The sequence below is a fragment of the Linepithema humile genome, chromosome 2, assembly GCF_040581485.1.
Source record: "Linepithema humile isolate Giens D197 chromosome 2, Lhum_UNIL_v1.0, whole genome shotgun sequence".
In the NCBI taxonomy this organism is placed as follows: Eukaryota; Metazoa; Arthropoda; class Insecta; order Hymenoptera; family Formicidae; genus Linepithema; species Linepithema humile.
In genome coordinates, this window is record NC_090129.1 from 18750573 (window position 1) to 18776271 (window position 25699).

The following is a 25699-nucleotide window of genomic DNA, read 5'->3' on the forward strand; positions in this document are numbered from 1 at the left end:
TTGAGCGTCCTCTAACTACCTCAACGCGATTAAGCGTTGGAATGGGAATGTTAAAAGAATATAACGCGACATTGGTTGATATTTTTATTTCATATATGTCTTCTGATATATATTTGATACAGGAAATTGTCATTTGTACACTGCAGGTAAGACAGATTGCACATCATATACACCAGGATGTAACATACGCAATATATTCCTTCGATCTTCCGCCGAAGCCAACCATAAATTCTTTCCCAATTTTCGTTTGCTATAAAATTAATGTTTGCGCACGTATACGCGCGCTCCAGTGCACTTCTATTAATTCTATTACAAAATGAAAATTTACAAAAATGTTATTTTTGTGATTAATCCTTCACGGTAACGTTGATAGAACTTTATTTAAATAGTGCTATAAGTTTTTATTGACTCTTCAAAAGCGGTCTCCAACTTCGCTTAGAACTCTGACTCGATAACGATCGATAAAATTCATTCATAGATTTTTCTATTACATACAGATAACCAGTTTCCTCGGCCAATCGGCGTCAATATCTCGATAAATATCAGTATCTTTCAATCGTTTGTTACAAAACACGCACATGCGCCTATTAACGATCACGAAATGTACATGCACTTGTCAACTACAAAGAAAGAAGAAAAAAAAGAGGCAGACATTTCCTCTTCGGAAAACTCAAGTGCGATTGCACGCTGCTTCGTTAGATGGCAGCTACGAATTGTTTCTCGATTCTTTCTGCCGCGAGACGCAACTTCTTCCTTTCGATACTACACAACTACTTGGTACGTTGAATGAGCTTGTATTGGCATTTCGTTCGCTTGCGCAGGCAGGCATCGCGATAGAGAGAAAGAAAACCGCGCCGCATGCCGTGCGCGCTACACGTACAACTTGTAACAAGCATATTGTATGCAAATCGAAGATTACGCTCCTTTATGCAAATAGCGACGCTAATAGCGCAACGTAACAGACGATTAGAGACGTACAGAGCCAGGCGTACGACGACCAACGTTACAATTTACACTTACAATTGTTTCATGACCGTAGCTTGAACGCTTAACGATATATACTAGGCGTGCAACTAAGTTTCCGGGTTTTTTTTATCAATGCAAAATGGAAAATTTCAAGAGAAATACAAAAAACGGTTTATTCAAAGTATCGTTCCTCGCTAGCTACACATTTTTGTCATCTCTCTGGCAATACATGAATACCGCGACGATAAAACGACGCGTCTTTGAATCGAAGCCATTCATCCAACCAGTTTTGCACTTCTTCGAAATTGGCCAAGTGTAGCCCAGCCAAGCCATGCGCCATCGACCGGAACAATTGATAATCGTAAGGGGCCAGGTCTGGTGAATACGGCGGGTGCGGTAGCAGATCCCATTTCAGCGTTTTGATGGTGTCCTGGACGATGGAAGTGCAATGGCACTCGTTCGATTTTCCATCTGTCTCTCAGTTAACTCATGCGGCACCCATTTTCCTTCTTTTTGAATTATTTCCATGGCATGTAAACGTTTGGAAATACCTTGGCGAGTCATGTTTAATGCCTCTGCAAGTTGATCTTGTGTTTGCGTATCATCTTCATCCAATAACGCTTGCAGATCGGCGTCCTCAAATGTTTTTGGTCTTCCGGAGCGCTCCTCAGTGTCGAAATCGCCACTTCTGAAGCGTTTAAACCAATCTTCACAGATAGTTTTCGATGGTGTTCGCCGTAGGCTTTCTCAAGCAAACGACGTGCTTCAGCTGCATTTTCTTTCAAGTTGAAGCAGAAAAGCAAAGCTTCCCGCAAATGCTGTTTATTTGGCACAAAACTCGACATCTTTATCGTTAGAAAAAATATTTTTGCGTTGCGATGTGTTGGTATTATGACTGGTTATTGCTGACAGATGTCCAAGTTAATAAAAAAACACAACTTTAGACATGTATATCAACTACATGTATCGTTAGCGCCATCCATGTGTGAAACCCGGAAACTTAGTTGCGCACCTAGTATATGCAAATATGCGCGTACGCGAAATTAGAACCATCGAGCTAGAAGTTTACACCTCTCTACGGAGGTATCCTGAGATTCTCTATCCTCTTAGAATCCTCTTAGAACTATTCACATTAATATACAGCTTATGCGAGTGATCATCGGCACATCGTTTACGTTTAACGAGAACTCCACGCGTCCTATCTAATATATTGCATAAAAAAAAAAAAAAATCTGCTGACTCTGATTTTTTTAAGAGTGTGATTGGTTTCGTGCCGTCGATCTTCGACATTGTGTCCCTAATGCGTAACCTACTGTCGAAAGAGACGCCTCGCATCTTCTGAAAAGTTCAATGCTATCTATTCTACCCGATGCGCCGATTCGCTTTGATGAATTTGGATCAATCTGCCTGAGTTTATTCGCGATGTCACTACAGACGAATCGAGTATAAAGTTTATTCCCTTTCGCACAAATATATACCGATGATCTTACCAAAAATCAAATAAACCCTTCGCTTGGCTCGCGATGGAAATTCCGCGCCGTATCTCATGCGACCATGAAATGTAGTTTCAGTTTAACATATCTTCTTAAGCTTAACGTAAAAAAAGCGATTCAGGTTGTCAAGCAGATGGAGTTGAAGCAAGAGCTTCGCTGCGACTGCTGACGCACATAGTCCTGAACGTTGAATTTTGTCTCGTCAGGATTATCGCTTTTCCTGGCCTTCAGTTCCCTGCAAGCAGACAATATCGATCAGTTTATGCCGATCTCTCAGCGAGCGTCATGTGCGTCCACCAGCTATCTTTTTCAAAATATCATTTATATTCAGTTTTTCAAGTTTGTCCAACTATTGTCTTCATTTATCTAATTTTCTGTCTGACTTGAATTATCACGAAATTTTAATTCTAATTTTGGTGAAGAATATAAATCTTAATTAATTGAACTAAAATAGATGTTAACTATTAACGAAACCGGCTACAAATCTACCTTAAGCGTTATTTATTCTACCATTTATTCTGCGTTTGTTGATTTTAAACTCTGTTTAGATCGTACCGAGCAACGGCGAGAAATGCCAGTTCAACATTGAGGCCAGTCTTGGCAGACGTTTCCATGAACGGCACTTTGTACTCATGCGCTAATCGTTCGCCGTCTTCCCTCTTAACGATACGCTCCGTCCCGCAGTCGGACTTGTTACCTGCAGTTTAATAAATAACGAAGGAGAAGATAAATATTTTGAAAATATTCAGCCTTTCTCATGACGAAGCTAATAACGTTCTCCGCTGGCGCGATCTGGACTGTCCGAAAGCAATTAAGGTCAATTTGCATAAGCCGATAGTTCACGCGAAATGTATTCGAATCAAAATTAGAAATAAAAATTTTAAAAAAAACGGGAGATCAAAAATATATCCGTTTTACATATTCATATAAAATACATTTTATATTTTTACAGCTACATTTCGTGGCACAGAGAAATTAATCATAATTGTTTGCGAAGGGATCCAAACTGAATTAGGCGATAATGCCGCGGATTAAATTTCATCCTTCGTCAAATCGATTGTTAGTTCTGAATTTTCGATATGAAGTGAATTCTCTCGACGGCTGGATGTATATCAATTAGGATAATCTGACGGTGCTATTTTTGGAATCGAATCAGAATCATAGCCAGAGATAGCTTTCGCGGAGCTCTTATTTCCGCTCAACCATTATGCAATCCTTATTTCCAGCATCTAAATTCTTGAAGATCCAAGTATTCGCGGATCTCAAGTGGGCAGGTCTATTGTATCGGGAATCATAAATAAGCAGCGACTCACCTAACAACATGATGACGACATCCTCGTTTGCATGTTCCCGGATTTCGCTCAGCCAAGCTCTGATATTGTCGTAACTCGTCTTATTCGTCACATCGTACAGCAGCAAAAGCGCTGAAAACCAATCGTGAATTGTATGTTTTTTTTTTTTAATAAACTTTACATCACCCGACAAGCAATAATCCAAAATGCGTCATTATTCGTACATAGCTAAAATTTTAATACACTTGTTGGACTTAATCGAATTCAGAACAAAAGTAATGACATTTAATTTGACATAAACCACTTTGAATATTATTTTAATTTAAGCTTTAATATTTTAGTATTCAGTGTAATAATTAATTGGGAAGAAATTACCGCGTTGAAAGTTCATTATTTCATATTAAAATGTTAATTATTTAAATTCAAAGCGCTTTACAAATGACTTAAGTGCACTCTTGCCCCGAATATCTCAATTATGATCCGAGTAGTCGCTATTTAATCTTCTAGATAGATGACGCGTCTAATTATTGCTGAATTCGCTCGACTGGAGTGATTACTTCAGAAGTCGGTGCAACGTAAGGTCTATTGTCGCGCAACAACTTCAAAACTCGCAGATGGGTTCCGCCGGCAAACAATGAAGTCCCCCTTAGGCAACCTCTTCGTATTCCTTCTCCGTCTTCCGTCCGCGAGAATCGAGTTTGGCACCTGGCCAAAACTGGCGGAGCAACAAAATCAGCGGCCAGAGTTCGGGACGAAGTTACGAATGGTTCATGCATTGTAAAACCGAGTCTTGCTGCGAGTGATGCAGAATGACGGCGACATTGCAAATTGATCATTTCAAGTCCAAAAGTGGACGCAGTCTCGCAGAATGAACAATCAAGTCGGGATGAGCAATTAAGATTTCCCCGAGGGGCGTGACGATGTAATATCGCCGCTCCGCACTGTACTTCGAGAAGTTATTTGTTACACGACGCAAGAAGTCTCAAACTCCTAATCCCAAGACCAATTTGGTCTTATCGAAAATTTCGAGAAATACTTTCGAGAGTACTGATAGCTTCATAAGTATAATTAAAGTTCTTTACAAAATTTCAAGAAATAAACTGTAAAATCCTCTCCATTTCTCACATTTTCCTTTCACTTTAGCAATTAATTATAAAGATATTTAATCTTTTCGATACGAAAGACGCACATAAACGCACACAATCGTCTAAAGAAGCATTTCAGCCGCGGAGCGTTTTAAAATTCGCGAAAATTGAACAGTTTTATAAACAACATAGCATAAAATCATTTTATTCCGCCTTTTAAAAAATTCGGTTTTAAATCGGTCGACAAATTCGCAGATAAAAAAAATCGGAAAATTTTAGCACTTCTGTAACGCATCGATCATAATTACTGGGTTAAAATTCGCGATTTGTGATTACCGTGGAAGATAAATGTCCGCGATTAAATGAAGCGCGTATTAAACACCCGAGGCTCGAAAGCATGTCATATTTCTCACCCAGTAATTTCTCATCATTTTCCGCTGCGATAAAACGCGAAGCGAGTAAAATATTTCACAGCTTCGACGTTATGTTTATAGCGCGAGAATGAGTCGTTACAAAACGCGTGTAAAATCCTCACCAACAATCTCGGATTTATCAACTATGCGAAGCTACAGTGATAAACATGTTTATCAAACATCATCATATCAATTTTATCAATGTGTATTTATTAAATTAACGGAAAACTCTCATTATTTGTAAGCACGGTATCCGCGGGGAATTTATCGCGATGCATAATGCAAAACGTGTTGTTGATGAAATATATTTTCAAATATCAAACAAATATATTTTTCTTATTTTTCAGCGTTAGTATTAATTCTTTAAATTCTTATTAATTTTTATCTCGACGTATCTCCGTCAATTTACGTACGCTAATTAATTTAATTCTATCCAATATCGCTAATATTGAATAATATTTTGATATTAAATTGAAAAAAGATTCACGATCTGGAAGAATTTACCATGTGCGTCTCGGTAGTAAGCATGCGTCACGCTTCGAAACCTCTCTTGGCCGGCTGTGTCCCATATCTGCAGCTTGATCGGCGTGTCGTCGACAGTGACAACTTTGTTCTGCAAAGATATGAAAGATAATTTTTTTTTTAAACTTTTACAGCTAAAAGGTCGAAGACAAGGAAAGATTGAGACATTTCTGTATCATAGAACGCAAAAATAATAATGCCAACCAATGTGAGCAACGCATCTTTCTCACCAATAATAAAAAAATTGAAAGAATTTTTTATTAATTACGTATGCTGCAAGTTAATGTGTCTCACCCTGAAGTCAATGCCGACAGTCGTTATGTAATTTCCCGACAGGAAGCGGCCGTCGCGGAAACGCGTCAGAAGACAAGTTTTCCCAACGCCACTATCTCCAAGTAGCATCACCTGCATCGAGCGAGGACTTTCAAATAAACGTTTTATTCTAGCTTATTCTAGCTCGTTCATCCTCTCGCAAAATAAACGTGAATGTAAATCTTAAATTTGACGCAATTAATACTTTACAATTTTACAGAAATAAAATTAGGCGATAAAAATTGAGCGAAACTTCAGCTACATTTAACGTAAGAGCGCGTAAGAGTGAAGCAATAATCTTCGATCGGGATACAAACGTAATTTCATGCAAGATCGATAAAAGGTGACAAAAAATTACACCCGAGGAGTCCGTCGTGTTTTCCAGCGAGAAACGAACAAAGCTAGGAATTAGAATATCACGCGATCGGACGAGCGAGCGCGCGAACGAGCTTGGTATCAGGCGGCAAGGCAGGACCTTGAAGAGGAGGTCCGCGTGATCAGGTGGGGTGTGCTGGCCGGCGGAGTCGGCGCTCTCGCGCGAGGACTGGCGTCTGGTCGGGCCCGTCGCGATGTCCTGGGGCCTGGTGGAGGCGGCTGATGAGGCGGCCGACGCAGCAGCGGGAGCCGGCTGGGCCGGGCCCCGCGCGCCCATACCGGACCAATCGGCACCGGTGGCCGAGCCGCCGCCGCCGCGCGTGCCGTGCCTACTTCGCCTCGACGCGCTGCGCGTTTCCTCCACGACGCTCATGAGCCCCTGCTACCGGGAGCACCAATTTGCTCTTCTTCTTCTCGACCACTCCTCGTCGTCTCGTCGCGCTCGACGTCGTCGCCGCTAGCGCTCGCGCACGTCGCCGTTGTCGTCGTCGTAGTCGTAGTCGTCGTAGTCGTCGTCGTCGTCGTCGTCGTCGTCGTCGTCGTCTTACTCCTTCTGCTTCTCTTTAGGACGACGGCGACACGTCGAGGTCACTAAACCTCCTGCCCGGACTCGCAAGTGCGGCCCAACGTTTTCGTTTCGCGTGTGCGTGCGTGCGTATTTCCTTTTCTCGCGTTTCTCCTTCTGCCTCGCGAGTCTCCCTTCTCGCGCGAGCCGCTCTCCTCTCTTCGCGTCGCGGCGAGGGTCCACACCGTGTCGACGTGGTGCGGAACAAGACGGAGTGAAAGTATGGCCCGCTGTTTGAACGGTGTGTGCGGCGCGGTCCGGCTTTTTCGGCGGATCCTTTCTTTGTGGCGCGCGTCGAGCCGACTCGAGGGCTGCGCGGCGGGATTGGTGCGACGCTGCGGAATGTATTCACCTAGATTGATACGAATATTCTGAATAATTCATTGTTCAGTGATATTATCGGATAGATTGCGCGGTATTCGTGCTGCCGATGCCAAAACACTCCGCTTATTCGCGTTGTAATTACGCGCAAAATCCAACTTTTCCAACACTTTTCATTACGCGCCGTATTATTCATGCGTTCGCGATCGAATGTTGCAATATTAGCCGCACTCGTGATGGAATATGCATTTACGCGGCGTACACACGAGAATGAATCGGAAGCAATATCGAATGGTCATTAATCGGCAGCAAGATTCGAAATCGCACGTTTTCGCGCACCAAACACGTGAAATCACGCGGCCGTGGAAAAAAAGCGCAATAATAGTGCGCTTTAATAAAGCTCGCAGCTTTAATAAATACGCAGTTACATCGGGGATTTCGTTTATATTAAATCGGCAACCGGAATCAACGAGTGCGAAAAGACAAAAAAGTATCCTCCTTTGATCCGCGACGCGTAAATAGCGCGCAAAGCCCGAGCTATTGAAATATCCCAACGTTTGACGAACGAGAGTGTAATTTGCAGCGTCGAGGCTGTCGTGTAGTCGACGGACGGCAATTTACACAGCAAGTGAGCAACTACGTCGAACTGTCTCGAGTGCGTCACGACCAGTTACGTAAACCGTTCGCGAGCGGCTTTAACGAATTCGCGCAAAACACGGGAGGCATTGGAACGCTGGTTGCATTCACCTGCAACGAACTTCCCAGGAGATTGAAATCGATCGCAATGTATGTAATACGCGCATCGCGCGAATAATCGCTCGGAGATGCGATCTGAAAAATTCCGCGCGTGCAGTATTTTTCGAAACTGATGAGCCGATACTTTACAGAGATGGATTTCGAAAAATGACGGCGAATGCTTTTCGCAGTGCTTCTCTAAAATCTGTTGTTTGCGATACGTATTTTTACGAGTTGAGAATTATATTAAAATCAGATTTTCCACATTGCAATTATTCAGAGCTTCGAGAATCAATTTGGAGCAGAGATGCATTATAAAAAGTATCCACTTTAACGTAGAATCGCGAGAGAATTCACAATTTTCGCTGCAGACTCAACTTCGCAGGATGTTCTGTGTTGTATTATAGCTACGTGGAGGCAATTACAAGTTCATCGCGATACCAATAGCATCGTCACTCGATAACGAGCTACCTCGCGCGCAAGTCAAAAGCAGAAGCAATTTTATTTTTAGATTTTAAAACCGTCGAGAAACTAATAAATATTCACGGCATATGCATTCGATAGCATACAAGACTCTTTCGCGTTTCTCATAAATTATTGTTGTTTGATAATAACGGGCATGCATATCATGTCGCGTCAAGAAAGAAAAATGTATGACGCTGAATGCCTGAACCTCGCGTTTTCACTACGCTTTTGCGGCGCTCATAAAAAAAACATTGCGGAATTCGCTCGGAATGTCGAAAATCATCGAGACCGACTGCTGTCAATCATTTCCGTCAGATTTCTTTCTTCCAATCGAAATTTTGGCAACCGTGTGTGCTTTACGCTGTATCAAAACATATTTTTACACAGAAAATCCTTTTTTTTTTTTTTTTTTCCAAAATATATCCATCGCCGAGCTTCTAGATATCAATTGTTCCAGTTTTTTGTTATTGCAATATCGTTCCACATATCCGGCTTTTTTCACCTGCACATCCGTGGCAGTAAAATTGTACAAAGATGCGCTTCCTCTCGCAGTTTGCCGCGGAAGCAAGCCGAGAGATAAAAACTTTCATTTCCCCGCTTTCGTTGCGAAAACGAGCAAACGTATAACCGACGAAAATATAAAGCGCGTTTCACACGGGAAAATTTAGCCGCGACGTGGCTCGTTACAGACGTGAATGTTGCGAAGTGGCGGGATGCGTGACAATCGTGAGAAACACGCGGTTATCGGTAACTCCGTCCAACAACTTTGACATATTATTTGTCTCTTTCCTCGTTTCCCACCAATCGACGCTCAACAACAAATTGGACCCCGGCAGGTGCTAAAACTCGGAGCCCAACAATCATTTCCGGCGTCATTGGGCGCGAAACAGCGCAGGCAATAGCAATCGGCGTTCGCGCCGATGCGACTGCGACACGTGTTCGTCGCAGTTGTGCAGTCGCGAGAAAAAAAGTCCGCTGATTATTCGCCCGACGATTGTATTCAACGAGCGGGGATGTTCGCCGGTCCATTTGCAGTTTCGTGCAGACGCGGAGTCGACAGTATCCTGAATAATTTAACACGCGACCGGGTTCCGAGTACCCGTATGCGCATCGCGTGCGAATAGACATCGGAAATATTTCAATATTTAACATTCTCAACAATAAACGCTATTTTTATTATTCGACCGTTATTCAACAAGTCTCTCGTACGCGGAATTTATATATCGTTTGAAAATACACACAAGCGAATTTATCATTCGAATTTATCATTCGAGCGCGTTGGAGAATGAATTCTGGACGCGAAGCCGCGGGACGGAAGTCGACGAGGCGCGATTCGAACCTCGGAGAAATTTCTCCGACGTCGGTTTGCAAAAACCGGCTCGCAGTGCAGATTCGAGGCTGGCAGGCCCGGCCTACCCGGTTTGGGCCCACCCACGCCGCAGCCGGCGTCAAAAAGGCTCCCCGGCGACCTACCGGTTACCCGACCAGTGGCGCCCTTTTGCAACATTTCTCAGAGAGGAAGCGAGGACCGACACGAATGCGCGGTACGATATTCACTCGATTAATTACATCGACGCGGCTTGGTGCGACGTGATTAATCGTGCCGCTAGACGAATTACTCGTGCGTGCGCCCTTGACTCCGCGCTCGGCCACTGACACCATCTTTCCCGCATGATTCTCGTGACTCGTTCGGATTACGTCACGCACGTCACACGTCGGTGATTCGGTTCTCCCATGCCGCCCGTGGAGTTCCTCAATTTTTCAAGACTCCAACGTTATTTCTCGCAACGTTTAATTAATAGCCAGTGCGACTCGAGATATTTTATCGTCGCGGTAAAATTGTAAGGTGTAATAAAAATTCAGAATAATTTTTCTTTATGTAATATCCATAATTAAAAAAAAAAAACGTTAGATTTAATAAGCGGCGGGATTCATTGCGTCGTTAATTGACTATGTGTGCGTAAGAGTAATGCGGAATTTAGTAATATCATTAATATCTTTTCTAAGCGCTTCGATAATTTCCTGCGCAACTGTTTAACTGTTCTAGGCGAGTATGTTCGCCTGTCACTTGACTGCTTCAGCCGAACATATTCGTATAATATTCGCATAATCCTGTCAAATTTATCCAATCTTATTGACATTTCCTAACAAATTTTTGACATAATGTCGAAAGCGCAGAGTAATGAAATAATTGTTGAAAGGTATCTGCAACAATGAACGAAAGTTATCGCGGGAAATCCGAAGCTGGCAGAAAAATTAAGCAATGCTATTATTGAATCATCAATTGCGAGATATAATTAATACTATCGATGAAACGTGGCGTCGAATATCGACGGTGAATAATTTCAGAAGAGTGCTGGATTTTTATTAATTAATATGCTTACTGTCTGGTTTCTGCCAATTTGGTCCAATTCATTCAATAATAAATCTTTTTACTCATTAATTTCATTATTCATGTATTGAATTATTAACCACTCGTGCAATGTATTTTCTTCACGACATATAAGTCTATTAATGATAATAATTGGCGATGATAATTAATTAAAATATACACGTTCCATTAATTGCAATAAAATCAAAATGCAATATTTCATGAATAAATAGTAAACATATGAATTTATCATATTACACAAGAACAAAACTGATTTCATTGCTCTGTATATACCATTCTGCAGTTTCAATCCTTTAACTGCAAATGTTATACATATATTTTCATCTAACAAAGATTGAAATATATGCAGCAAGAACAAGTAAAATTTTAAACAGGCTCCATTAAGATTTCTCGTTGTAAATTTATCAGATCATTATTTTATACCGACTAATAGACAATAAATCAGAAAGTAATTAGCCAAAATTACTATCCTGTCTGTCGATAATTCTAAAAAGGCGTTCTTTTTTTGCACGCTGCAGTTAAATAAAGAAACAAATTAATTCGCTTCAGCCTTCGATATTATTTCTTCCGCCGTTGCTATATTAGCGCTCGATTGACGCACGACCCGAAGATAACTTAGTCGCAAGGTAAACAACATAACTACGGAGTGACAAATAACCCATTTGCCAACTGCGTTTATATCTACGTCCTATATCCCACAGACGCGGAAGTGTTTCTTATTCAACGATTTTATACCTCAGCGGAGCTATGAGGCTGCAACGTAAGAAGGGTTGAGCACCTCGTTATAACGAAGAAACTTTGTTCCTCGTTACTGCCTTTGATTTCGCGGCTTTCACGATGAAGCCGAGATGTTAGGTGCCTATCATACTCGCGCGCGTTTACGACGTTAATAATACTCCGCGCAACATGCTGGCCTGCCGGAGGAGGCTGTTGCACCAAAGCATCCCAACTGCATCCACCGAGTGTCTGCGAGTTCGGATCGCATTTATCTTTGCGAAAATGTCGCGAAAAAAAGCCCCTCATTTCTCTCGCGCGCGCGAGATTGCCGGTCGACGACCGGCAGAGCACGCTTATTAATCGGCGCAGCGGCCATTATGGAAATTAATCACGCCCTTTCGGAGCGTGCCATTGGTCATTACGCGTGCATCAGCCGTGCAGTTGTTAGCCGACAGTGAAAGCCGATGTGGCTTCTTCCGGTCGGCTCTCGAGAACAAAAAAAAAGAAGCCCGTGAAGTTTAAGGTCAACTGGCGAAAGGTCGGCTCATGCTGCACACGCGGAAATGTCGGCAAAGCACAGTAGCGGATACCATCGCCGTTAATTGACATGCTAATTAAAGCGCTGATTGCGACGGCCTACATGTTGTCGACGCCGTCATGCCGTCAGCGGCTGTCGGCGTGCATTTTCCTTTCTTACCGCACTTTTGCGGTTTGTTTTGTATCGCAATTTAGACTGCTATTCTTTACTTTATTTGAAATAATTGTTAATTAAAAATATTAATGCAAAATTATTTTTTTTTTGTGAAAAAATATAAAATCGTAAAATAATAGTTGAGTAGAATTAAGTAAAAATATATGCAATATTTGCAAATAATATTAGAATGAAAATAAGACAACATACAATAAGAAAATGTACTTTTCTTGTGATGTATATTAATTGAAAAAAATATTAATAAATTTCACACTCAGAGTAACTATGACAGCATTCATTATAACGACGATTTCTTCGATCGAACGTTACTCTAGTAAACGTTTCAGTATCATCATTGTGTGAAACCCTCAACAGTAAATTCTCCGGTACGGCGAGAGGTTTTGAACCCATGACCGTTCCGAAACGACAAACTGTGTACACAGCACGCTGGCTGCACGGCCAACGCGGCTATTAAATCGTAACGTTCAGCGAACATAGGTAGTTCTTTCAATTTTCATGGAAATCAAAATACAAAAATTAAAATATATGAAATAGATTGATAAAAAAGGCGCTTTTAAATAAAATTATTGATTTTAGTGTCTTAAAAAATATTAAAAAAGATCTTTAGATTAAAAAAAATACACTGAAGCTAATTACTGTTATGATTAATAAAAACTTTCGAAATTGTAGACAATTTTGCTCTAAATTTTGCATTAATATAAATTTTTGTATAAAACACATCAATGTAACGTTTAGATAAAATTTGGTTACTAAAATTCTTCAACACTTAAACTCTGTTCTATAAAAATAGTTACAAAAAACCCTGGTCGAAGGATCAAAGGTTAATCTTTTCTGATAGCAAAATATAGGATGACTCTTGCCAGAAGGTATTCAGTTATCGATTTATTTCATCACTGCTAAATCGCCCACGCAACATCGAAAAAAAAGGAAAAGAGGAAGAGCACAGGAAATGGTAACCGACAAAATTCCGGCGTAAGCGAAAAAAAAACCGCCAAAACTAAATTACCTCCGGTAATTGAAACGGATCGAAGGCCGCTGGGAATTCCGCCTGAGGGGAATAGACAAAAATATGAGCACCGCGTGTCGTCTCTCATGCGGATTGCAAATTTTAATCAGTTATTTGGCGGCAAATTTTAATCAGTTATTCGCTCGCGAATAAATACGACCGCTGTCTCGCGATTTTGATCTTGCCTCGATGAAATATCTCACTTGCAGAATTTTTCCGACAAATTCACAGCCAATGCGCCACACACCGTTTTCTATTTATCCCACAGCACTTTGTTCTGGCAATTTGTGGCGGATAATTAGTGGTCGCGTTTTACACACGTTGCGGATGTTTGATAATGTCGAAAGAAAAAGGCAGTCGAGAGATCAGAAGAGCAAAAAAATAATTGAATTGATCGTTTAAAATTGAAAAAACACGTATATCATATCCGTAATCCTTATTAACCATATCTTGATCGTTTTAAATAATTCAGTAAAATTTTATAGATGAAAATCGGATGAATAATGTTTGAAATGCAGCCTTTTACGTGTCAAGTTCTCATTTTATCAAAGTGTTGAAACTAGATATGTAACCGCATTTGACACGGCATATGTATCTTTTGTCTTTGTTATTGATAGGAGGCGTGGAGTGAGAAAGAGAGAAAATGAACGGCTCGTTGATTGAATCTCGGATTGATGCGTTGAAACATTGCGGTCGTACGGATCGACCGCGAATTCGAATCCTGATTGATACACGACACGACGTAAATATGGATATTTTCACTCGTGCGTGTGCGTTTCGCGAATTCGTGGCTGAGGGCTAAATTATTCGCCGGGTTTCAAAGCTGGCTCTCGAGTCGCAGGCGTATACGCCGGCGCGACATGATGCGCGAGGCTCGTCGTGGCGAATATCAATCCGAGCGGATGAATGAATATGCATACCATTACGCCAACACGAATCTAATCTTTCCGATGAAGTGCAACACCCACGTCCGCGCATATGTGCATGTACCAACAAGCGTCGCTCGTTTACGCTCGTGATGCATTTATTTTCCCGAGTCGCCCTGTACGCCAACTTTTTTCCTTTCGTCTTTCTTTCCGTCATAATTAGAAAATGGACGCCAACAATATGTAACAAAAACTCTGTTGTAATTATTTTAAATTCCACTCTTGATGCGTTTTTCATTACAAGTCCGGCGTTACTTTTCAAAACAAGTTAGTGCGCTGCTGCACGTCGCAAAAACCGTGAAGCGACGACGAATATAGATCGATCCGCTAAAGCGCAGAAATTCTCGCTTCGCGAGAACTTGATTACTTATTTCAACCCTCAAACAAGTCGTTATTACAGTCTCTCTTGAGATTTTGTTTGATCAGTAAAATATTGAGACATCTCGATCTGAAGGATCATCCTTCGTACCGCATTTCGTGATCAATGTACATAGGTAATAGTTGAGATTCTCGGAAATAACATTCGCTTTGAAGTAAATGGCTATATGCCACATTTCATATGTAAATTATGATAATAATTTTGAATCGACAGCCGGGTCGCCAATTTAGCATGAATAGATATTAATGGGAATTGTCATTCTGATCAATCACCCCAAATGACACTCGATTATGCGAATGTTGCAATAAATTCGTAAACAGTCAACGTTTAGGCGATATTATTTACGTCAATTTAAAACATGTAAAACTGTTGCGAAGTAACATGCTTTATCCGAACATCGAAGTGTAATGTAACACGACTCTATCGATTCCTCTTGAGATGCGAATATTATAAATAATAAATAAAATAAAAATGATAGATATATATTGCAGGTGCATTCTACATGCGGAGTGCGCGTGTATACATAATAAACGAGTAGACGATCGGTCGTGTAATTAATTATGTAATTTGCTGAGACCGTATTCATTAGCAAATTCTGAAATTCGTGCTTAATGATGTCGTTTGGCAATGTTTATTATCACGTGTAACTTGTCGGAATAATCAATCATAATTATACGTTTAATTGTATTAGCTCTATTAGATAGAAGTGTGGATAAAGATCCAGGCCAAATTTAAATTCCAGAGATAAAATCTCGTGTCAATTATCTCTCGTTCGCGCGAATCGTGTTATATAAAAACGCAATTTGATATACAGTTATTATCGAACGCCGAATTCACGAGGCACCTGCACTTCCTGATGGAAAGATGCGGCGCAAAATGTATTCAATCACTTAAGACGTCAAGTTACGTAATAAGAGGGCGGCCACACCCCGCATTAGCAGTTAAGAGTCACTCGAATAATTTCTGTCGTGCCTTTCATAAATCATTCACATAATGTGCCATACACATACACACACGCGCACACAGCTGACGGTGCTCGGTACTTGCCGCACTAAGAACCGATTGACACAGACAAATCTGGCTGCTAACGATAAATGGTGGATACATGTGGCTGATAACTCTAATAGATTTTGCATCTAACTTATCTCACTTTAATGGTCTTCTGTGCGTAGATCAAAGCTGTATTATAGTCATTCGATGTTTTAAAAAAAATGAAACAGTTTGAAATAAAAATAATTAATTTAAAGATTATTGGAACAATTTTAACGTAAAATAATAATAAAATTTGAATTTGTGATTTAAAATAATTTATTCTCAAATTTTGATTTTATTTAATCTAACTAAAAAGTATTGAATCTTCGATTCTGGCGTTTGTCTTCTTTCATTATCAACGGCAGACGACGAAACATTCCAAAGATGAAAATTCTGCGAGAAATACCTAGAATGCCTTGTTGCGAATTAGCCTAATTTTGGAAAATCGGAAAGTGCTATGGCGTCACGCACGGCAACTCGATCGTGCATCGCGACGCGCGACATAATTATCGCTTTAAATCGTTGTAATACGACGGATATTGGATCGCTTCGCAATGCACGTTTATCCGACTCGTTCTGCGAGAAACTGGTTCTTTCATGGACTTTCCGTGATTCCCGATCTCGCCTCTTTTTGCTCGTCTCTTTAAGTCTGCGTCGCGCTCGCCGCTTCCACGTGGTCGGTCTGTTTTTTCCGCTATCTCGACGCGGTTGCTTTTGGAACGATAACGAATCTGACGCTTCTGATAAAAAGACCGATAGAACTATCAACCGACGATTACTTAAATCCTCGTCGACGGATGTTGACGAATTGGTGCCGTAGAGTCGCAATATAATACGAATGCGAGTTCAAAAAGAAAAAGATTCGCTGGCGATGCGGAAAAAACTCGTTGGATAATTTCAGTATCTACTTTTTTGCTCCGAGGACCAACATGATTGCAAAGAGTTTCTTAGAAATTATATCGCATTCGCGCAAGTTTCTGCCGTGCAAACGTACAGTCAAGTTTATATAATCGCAGTTCCACGATTTCTGCGCAACGGGAAACGACTTTGACCAATGCAGAGGCTGCGGAATAAGTTGACTTTAATCCGATAATTTAAGAGTTGTAAAGGACGGCAGTAAAGAAATAAGAAGGGGTACTTACTGTTGCGCCGGCATAAATTGTTGCAGGCCAACCGGGGAATGCCGCTACCGTGTAGCGCGTTCGCATTCTACTACATTCTCCCTCTTCCTCGCTCGCGAGGACAATATTGCGATTCTTAAGCGGCGACAGCCGATTCTACGCGATAGACATTTTCGCTCCTGCAGCATAATTACGGCCTCTGTATTTTACATAAACAATCATTTACAAACTCGGAGAACAAACGTTCAAAAAATTGATTGATATTTAAAGTATAAAAATGCAAAGTTGCATAATAAAAAAATATTGAAAAATTAAAGTCTTTTCATCAAACAAATGCAATCTGCCATTTAAAAAATGCATTCGCAATCTAAAACAATCACACCGTTTTCAATAATCTCAGAGATAAATCCATTAGATTTAGAAGGTAAGTGCATGGTTATCGCTCGAGAGATCTAGCTAATGTCAGAATGTAAGCCCGATACTGCTCGCAATCTAATTGCTCACCGCCTAATCGATAGCTGTATATTACACGTCGTTATCCACGCGGATATATGGAATGCTCGCGGGCAGCCACAGAGAGTTAAACATTTCCTAACGCGCGGCTCCCTTTTAATCACCATTGTTGTCGTGCATTAGTTAGACGCAATGATTTTACGTTTCGGTGTTCAACGAGCTGCGACATCGGTGGCGATCGATATTCAATTTACAAACGGATACATCGCCCCGCGAGCGGTGCCGCACGATTCGACGCTAACGAGCAAGACGGCTTAATACATATTATCCGTCCGATAAGATACATTTTGCAATATCAAGCGCCCGCGCGACAAGACAGCTGTCGCCCGGGGCGACGTGGAACAAGCGTTATATGCGCCCGGGCTCGCAATTCGCGCGATATTATCGCGGGGTTCGTCAAAACAATTTTTCCCGCGGTAAGAAACGAGGCTGAAACGTCACGAGGTAACCCGAAATTAAGCAACTTTATCGAAGCGATCTGCTTTCTACGCATAATACGATACGATACGGTCTGTGCAACCTGCAGCGCGATGAATATGCAAAGTCCCTCTCGGCAGCATTATGCTAATTCGCCGAGGAATAGCGCCTGAACGAAGAATCAATAGCTGATAGAGAATTACTAGGGCATTACCGCACGCACGGTAAGACGTATTTCTTGTTAGCGATCTATTTACAGCGCGATGATGGTCTCGAGGAAACTCTCTCTCTCTCTCTGTTGTAAGCAGTAGAATTTCGCGCAGAATTCACAGGCGAACGGCGAGTTGCGAATAGATCGACCGCATATATTCGCAAGTTCTGCTTTGTGAAATTGTGATATTATCAATAATGTAATAACGGTTATTCAAATAGCGCTACATCGAAATTCGCAAGTGACGTTATCGAACCGACCTAATTTTCTTAAACAATTGATTTCACGAAAATATACGCTCGGCACGCGAGTAAAGACGAGAACCGAGCGCTTTTACGAGCGAACGGAATCGGGCCGACGACCGAAACAATGGACGGAGCGATCCGACTTTCCGCTCGAGCCGCGCGAGTTCATCGGACAGAATATCTCTCGCTAGCGAGAAAGCTGACCGGCGGACCGTGAGAAAGGAAGCAAAGTCGCCTGGCGCCGAATGGGAAAAACTCGTTAAGGTCGACGAGAGCTGTGAGCCGTTCCGCGAGAATGAGAGAAGGAAAGAGAGAGAAGGAAAGAGAGCGAAGGAGCCCGCGATCGAGAGCCGCATCGACTGTGGGACGATTAAACGAAACTATCCCGTGCCGCCTCACGTAACACGCGCCAGTCGGGGCCACACTCGAAGAAGAAGGGAACGAGGCAAGAAAATGACCACCTCGTGGACAGGACGATCGCATTCTTGAAGAGCGTAAAAAACGAAAGGAAGAAGCGAAGTGAGGAAAAAAGCACACCGACGAAATAAGCCAGAGCAAACAACCTAATTGCGCAAGCATCGCGCAAGTCGAGCGGTAAACGAAGGCACGATTTTACGAGCTGTTTTGCCTGCGCGGTCGAATGTGCAAATTGCTCGTAATTAACGCGGCGGTGCGTACAGCACGCGCGGACTCGCCTTTGCTCCTATGTAAATAAATAATAATGGTCTTAAATGTTAAACTAGAAATTGCCTTCGAAAGAAGAGTAATACTTGCAAGTCAAATCCGGCTTAAAGTTTCCTTTTCGTTTTGGATAGCGCGCGCGAACATGAGTGCACTTCGATCCGATCAGCGATTTATCGAGCAGCTGCGAAGTTTTCCGCGCGGAAATTCGTAATAAGAATTGGAAAGCAAATCTTGCCGAAATCTTATATTCGATCCTACAAATGTAAAAGAGTAGAATGTTTTTTTAATTGAAATACTAAAAGCAAAAAGTAGACGAGTCGTACAAAAATTATATTTTCTCAAGGAAGATTTATTGAATAATTATCGAGAGTTGGAATATTTTTCAAAGTATTATGCTTACGCAATTTTTGTTCTCCGAATTATAAGTTTCGAAAGATTTGTGGGAGGAAAAGGTAAAGCCCGACCTTTTAACGTGCTCTTTTTTATGAAGGTTTGAAATATATATGTTGGAAAAAAATGAGATGTCTCCTTTGTCTCCCCTCCACAAAATTACTTTTTGAAGAGACTCTATTTTTATATATTTAGAGTTGGGTTTCCCTTAGGATGTGGAACATTCGTCACAAGCGTATTCATAGCATATTCTAATATACCCGTCCGCCTTTCCATAATGGAGCTCTTAAGAGTCGGAATAATATAACGGGTCGCGTCTTCGACAGAAGACTGTGAGAAGTCGACAGCAGGATACCGCAGAAAGTCAAAAGACGACTTGCGCGACGAGTGCGCGCGAACGCGCAGAAATGATGAACGAGCGGCGGCAATGTGAAGGATGTGGAAAGTTCCCCACAGAGGGTCGCCGAGAACTTCACGAGGAGTATTGACGTCAGGGGTAAACTTCAAACTTATAATAATTCCTAGCGTAGTCGGCAAAATACTACATCGCAACCCAAAAATAAAAAAAATATATAAAAAACATTATTGTTGAATTTTGTTACAAAACGCAGATCAAGTCTTATCCGAAGAAAGTGTAATATTAAAATTAAATCATCCCCATTTGCCTCACGATAGTTATGATAATAATAAAGCTCAAGTCGCGATTTAATACCGCCGTGAGAACAATATAAAATTCACAAAGATCGTGTCTCCGAATCTCTCGCGTAAAGCTCCCAAATGAATCCTCGTCAAAAGCGTCGTCTTTAATGCGCCTCTTGATATTCTTCCAAATAAAAGCGGCTTAATTCCACCGTTGTGGAAGACCCCGACGTAGGCGGGGCTTCCCGCCTACGGAAGTTTCTCACGGCGGAGCGCGGTTTTCTGAGAACGAACAAATTCCTCGCGGGTTTACGCCGCGTAAAGAAATGGACTTGCATTAAAATGTCATTACACGGCCTGAGGGCGTAATAACGCAAGCTGCGCGCGACACGTGCTTTTATTGCGCTTCCACGTGTGACACGTTTGAACAAGTGCTGCCTGTCTCTGACGCGAGGCTGTCCGCAGAGACATTTACGTGCAGCTGGTAGCCACCGTTTGCAACGCTGCGGCTCCGTGTGTCGTACAAGACCACAACGTGCAGTTGCGGAGTGTACAAACGAAACACACACACACTCATACTCGTACACACACACACGTATTGTCACGTGTGGCAGTTCGCAGTCTCACGCTGCCGGAACGACGCGCAACCGGATGCATCGTCGCGCTTTCAGCGACAGAAAATTCACGTCTCTATTCATTAACCCTCAGTTAGCCCGATCTGCGCAGCATAATTAGTCGAAAATTGCGACCTCATTATATTTTGCATATCATATGAGAATTAGTTTTATACTTTTCGGAATATCCCTGAGAGAATAAGTAAAGAATATATGCGTAATGCATACATGGAGAATTTTTCATTTTTTCAAAGCAATTTTTATATCTCTCTATTCGCAATCCACCATTTTTGCGTAACAGCGAATAAAACGGGCAAATAAAAAAGATAAGTGTGCAGTAATACGTATATTGAACGCAGTAACGTACACGGAGAAAGAAGTGCATAATAATGCTGCATCGGTATAAGTAAGAAAAATATAAACTCGAGCTTGATCGGTTGCAATATCCACCGGTTTTGATAAATACATTACGAGTTAAAAGCAGCTAAATTGCCAACATCGTCGGGATATCAAAATAATCTTTGAATCAATTTCCTCCGAAATGAGAAATTAATTCTCCGAATAAACTCCCGATTGTGCCATTCGCAGAATCAGCATAAAGAAATGGATCACGATTCGCTTTATCGCGAACACGCGAAGCGGCGATCAATGGCACGATTGCTTTATATAAAGCTAATGCAAGACAAATCGCGGCACAATTTTACTTTTATCGTTGCCCCAAAAAAAAAAAATAAGAAATTAAAACTACAGGAAACTCGCAATCAACGAGAAGAGGAGGCAAGCGGGACATAATTGAAGATGCAAAAGTTTATCCAGAGACAGGCGCAAACAAATGATACAGCGGCGGCTACCAGGGACAGTCCACGGGACAAACCGAATTAAACGGGCAAATCCTATAAAGCGCCGTCGCGCGAATTGTAGAACTCTCGTGAGCGAAGTGTCCCCGCTACAACAAAGGCGTACGCGCTAATTGGAATTAAACGCTAATTCGTTAAGTGAACAGGATGGGATTGGGAAGCTAACTTCCTAGCGCGCGCGCCGCCGCATCTTGTTTACCGTCCGCCGTTCTGCAAGTGAGCGGAAAAATGGAGTGAAATATAGAACAAACGGAAGTTTCGCCCGCCCGGGCTCTCCGAGTGGAAAAAGCATGCATTACTCGCAATTAAGTTCTTATTTATTTAACTCCACCTAGCAGCGCAACGCGCGCTAATCCTCGGTGTGTCGCGCGTTTCGAATTTGCCTTTCGTTCGCATTTCCCGTCAACTCGCTTTAAATATCGATTGGCTTGGTGCACCTTTTTCCGTTCCGTTTTTTTTTTTTTTTTTTTCTTTTTAGAAAGAGAAACGTATTTTCCAATTCATTTCACGGTACGCTAATTATCCGATCGACATCTCTGTGGAGTGTCGGTTATTAAAACAACCAAGTTCTTTGACTGATCGCCGGGTCAGACGCGTCTCTACCCGCGCGCTTTTATCGCAAAGCTTTATCAGAAGAACGCGGATCGCCCGTGTCGTATAATTCCCGACGATTATCATGCGCATGAACCCTTTCGCACCCTTGGTGGGATGAGCGCGTTCCATCCGCTCGCCCTAAGGCGCGATAAACTCGAGAGAGCTGCGGCGAGTCGCCCTTTATCACGTCCTGATTATCGTCGGTTTCGTGCCAGACTCTGCGTCGTGACGTGTGCAAGGGGGATGGAAATTAACGACGCAAACAATCCCTTTCCACCAACGGAGAGATGTCGTTTTGACTCCGCTTGCGGTTCATTAACGGCCTTTCTCCGGAATGGCACGTGCCACCCTTACACACGCGCGTATCAACACTCCCGGCAAGTACGATTCTCGGAAATCGAATGCCGCGCATTATCGCCGAAGCGATTTTGCTCGCGATAGCGCTCGAAGATGAGCCAGAAGTGATATAGATTGTAGATTCCATCAGAAAGTCGCATTATATTTGAGTTGATAATCTAAAATATGACGCACGTATTATGTTTGCATGGAATAAAATTACCTAGAGATATTCTTCAATCTCTTTGTCTTCTCGCTGAAGACCAGATAAATGCAAGTTATTCATTGAAATTACAGAACTCTTCGGATCTTCTTTTCGTTCTCATTTGAAAATTAATATTTGTAATCTCGATGCACTCCTAAATCTACATTAAGCGCATTTGTATTATTCAGTCGTTCATCTTCAACTTATTTTAAATACGCAGATCTCTATTTTCCCTCCAACAAGTTTTATAAAATAATTAATATAAAGAAAATTGCTTTTACTTTGAGCGAAGAAGAGATTGTCCAGTTAAAAGGATTGAGAACACGAGGTACCTTCTTGATGCGTCTCTCTTCCTTCATTTATCCGTCTCAGCGATTAACGAGCACATGTCCGACACGGGTCCAGAGCGGTCGAGTGAGCGCAGTCGATTATCGATGTATTGATATTTATCGCCGCGAATAATATATGAATAAAACGCCACTCGACTGTCATAATAAGCCGGTTCGAGGTGGCGGCGTGAAATTCGATCACCAACACATCATTCATCGGGTTATCCACGAATACCGTTCACAACGATATATGTAGAATCATTTTTCACTTTCCGCTTGCACTGAACCGTGATTGCTTTTTCTGACGACTCTCATTCACTTTGCCGACTGACCACTCGACTTTCCACCGTCATTCCAGATATTTGATGATTGCGTGCGAAGTTTTATTATTTGTCTCTGACGAATAACAATATTTTTTACTTATTTTCCCTTACTTCGCACATGTTTATTCATGTCGATAAACAGAAATCTGAGTCACTGATTAAAATATTATTGTAATATGTAATTAAAAATAAGTAAAAATAAAGTGTTTCAACGGTGGAAAATCATTTTCTATAAAACAAACAGTTAAATTCTGTTAGATTTGCCAAGAGCAAATCCAGCGATAAAATAATTTCACAATCTCTTCCGTTTGTTATTGATGCATTCACAGATCTGCGTCGTGTCGCATGTTTTTGATAGAACTCGGCAGTTTGCATTTTAGGCAATACGTCCCAACTTTCTCTCAGTCATAGAAGGGCACTCTTCCCGTAGAAAGCCGATTAGCGACGGACGTGATGAGTGGAAACCGAGAGCTGCGATGAAGATAGAGTTTCACGATACGCAACCGAGACGCGAATGTTACACAGATTGAAGCGGAGCCGGTAAGCACTCTCATTATCGTTGCACAACTCGATGCCGCGCATAATTTCATAACATCGCCGATCTCAAAGATCTCATCACCGCGCGCTAAATGAGTTTACTAGACTGAATTTCACTGTTGCTTTTGAGATTCTTTCACAGATATACCGCACGTCGCGAGAACGGATCCGGCGCGATGCCGGCTGGCACGCGCACCTTTTCCGCGGAAAATCATGCTCGCACGTCGCTGGCGCGAAAATTTCCCGTTTCCGTGGCTTTCTTTCTTTTTTTTACGACGGGAAAACAACAACGCCGGGAAGCTAGAAAAGAGCGGCTTAACAATCACGTCAGCGCGATATGCACGGTGAATCGCTTTGTAGCGACTATTTCCAGAGGCAGGCATCGTCGCTCGTAGGTGAGCGAAGGGTGGACGAGTGGGGTGACGGACGAAAGGAAGTATACGTGTGTGCACGGACACGGGGAGGGGAGAGCACGCGGAGGGGTGGATCGTCGTCGGTGTCGTGTAAGGGTGCAGTGCGCGCGGAGAGGGTGTTCGAGGGTAAGTGCATCGAAACGGAAAATGTGTTGGTCGCAGGACGCGTTTGCCGGACGCCGCACAACGCGTTGCTAAAGTACTCAACCTTCCACTCTCTCTCTCTCTCTGTCACTCCCTACCACTCTTCTTTCGTCTTTTTCCTTTCTTTTTTTCCTTCTTCTTCCTCTTTCCTCACCACACGCCACTGCGAGCGAATGAGTCGCCGGTTTGGCGACCGTCGGGACTCTCTGCAGTTCGGTTAACAACCGAATCGCGCTGTGAAGGATGAGCGGAGAGCAAGGGGAGAATTAATGAGATTGGAAACGCAATAGCTCGAGGCGGCCGGGCGGTGTCAGTGGCGGATATGCGAATAATTATCAATGGATAAATAAGCGCGACGCTGCTGCACTTTGCTGATTGCCGAAGATATTACAAAATATAGATTCCAATTTTTCGATGAATATATCCTTGAAATTAAGATGGATGATTTTGGGATTTTCCGTACGTGAAATAAATGTTTCAATTATTCCTGTTACGATAAAGATAGTAAATATGTTACTTTAAACGATTGATTTTAAGCCTTTCTGAAGTATGTGACAAAATATTTGACATGACGTGCGTTATCTCTTTATAATTCTTATTAGTCAAAAATATCTGAAACAGTGACAAGTTGATGCCTCGACGTTTTCATGAATTGCATAGTAATCCTACCTCGTTTACACAATGATTCGAGGGACAGAATGGAAGTAATATCGTGACAGAGGTTTTAAATCTGAAATTCAACTCTGTGAGATATTATAACGAGTGCATCACGTGAATTACGAAATGGAATGCGTATATCTGCTGTATTACGATGAATGTTTGCTCACTTAAAAAGTGCGTTCGCGAATATGAAACGCACTGATTTATTCAGTCGATAATCGAACGCGACTGAAACCACCGTACAATTTCATCAATATTGATTGAACGTAATTAATTGCAGTACATATTTACAATTTTCCTCTATTTCATGCAGGAATAAATATCCGGACGCATTTATTTATCTACTTGTGCAAGGATTATCGATATTGCGAACAATATTTCTTTATTCAAGAAAAACACGTTATGTTACGCATGAAAAAAATTTCAAACAAACTTATTTTGTAAAAATATGATGATTGCTATGTTAATTATGTCACATCAGTGCATTAATTGAGAAGGCTTGATTCTCATATTAATAGACCACGTGTTGCGCCTCAAATTAAATATTTTTCCCAACAACTCATTATAAATTGTGGACGGCAATGATAATTATGTGATTTAAAAAAATGTAAAAATGTCGTTGACAGGACATATGATGAATTATGTAAGACTCATACTTGAACGGGAGATTTAGTAATTTCGTGCACTGTCAATCGCAATTCACCGCGTTTATTTGGTTTTCCTACTAAATGCACACTCGGAGGAAACTGCGATCGGGAC

The 25699-nt window shown here is 41.8% G+C and overlaps 1 protein-coding gene across 9 annotated transcripts in view; it reads right to left on the reverse strand.

The window, feature by feature from the left end:
* Positions 1-71: 71 nt before the first annotated feature.
* Positions 72-25699, reverse strand: part of LOC105679130 (ras-related protein Rab-37-like) — a 155503-nt gene continuing 129875 nt past the window's right edge. For 5 of the 9 annotated variants that reach the window (XM_012378972.2, XM_012378973.2, XM_067348648.1 and 2 more), the window contains 4 exons: positions 5754-5862; positions 3773-3883; positions 3015-3156; positions 72-2694 (listed from right to left, as the gene is read on the reverse strand). In XM_012378972.2, the coding sequence (XP_012234395.1) occupies positions 2577-2694; positions 3015-3156; positions 3773-3883; positions 5754-5862 (480 nt within the window). In that variant the 3' untranslated portion in view covers positions 72-2576. Of the gene's footprint in view, positions 2695-3014; positions 3157-3772; positions 3884-5753; positions 5863-6065; positions 6177-6558; positions 13074-22866; positions 25535-25699 lie in introns of those variants that run through there. The other 4 variants (XM_067348651.1, XM_012378976.2, XM_012378977.2 and 1 more) reach the window with 4 other exon arrangements.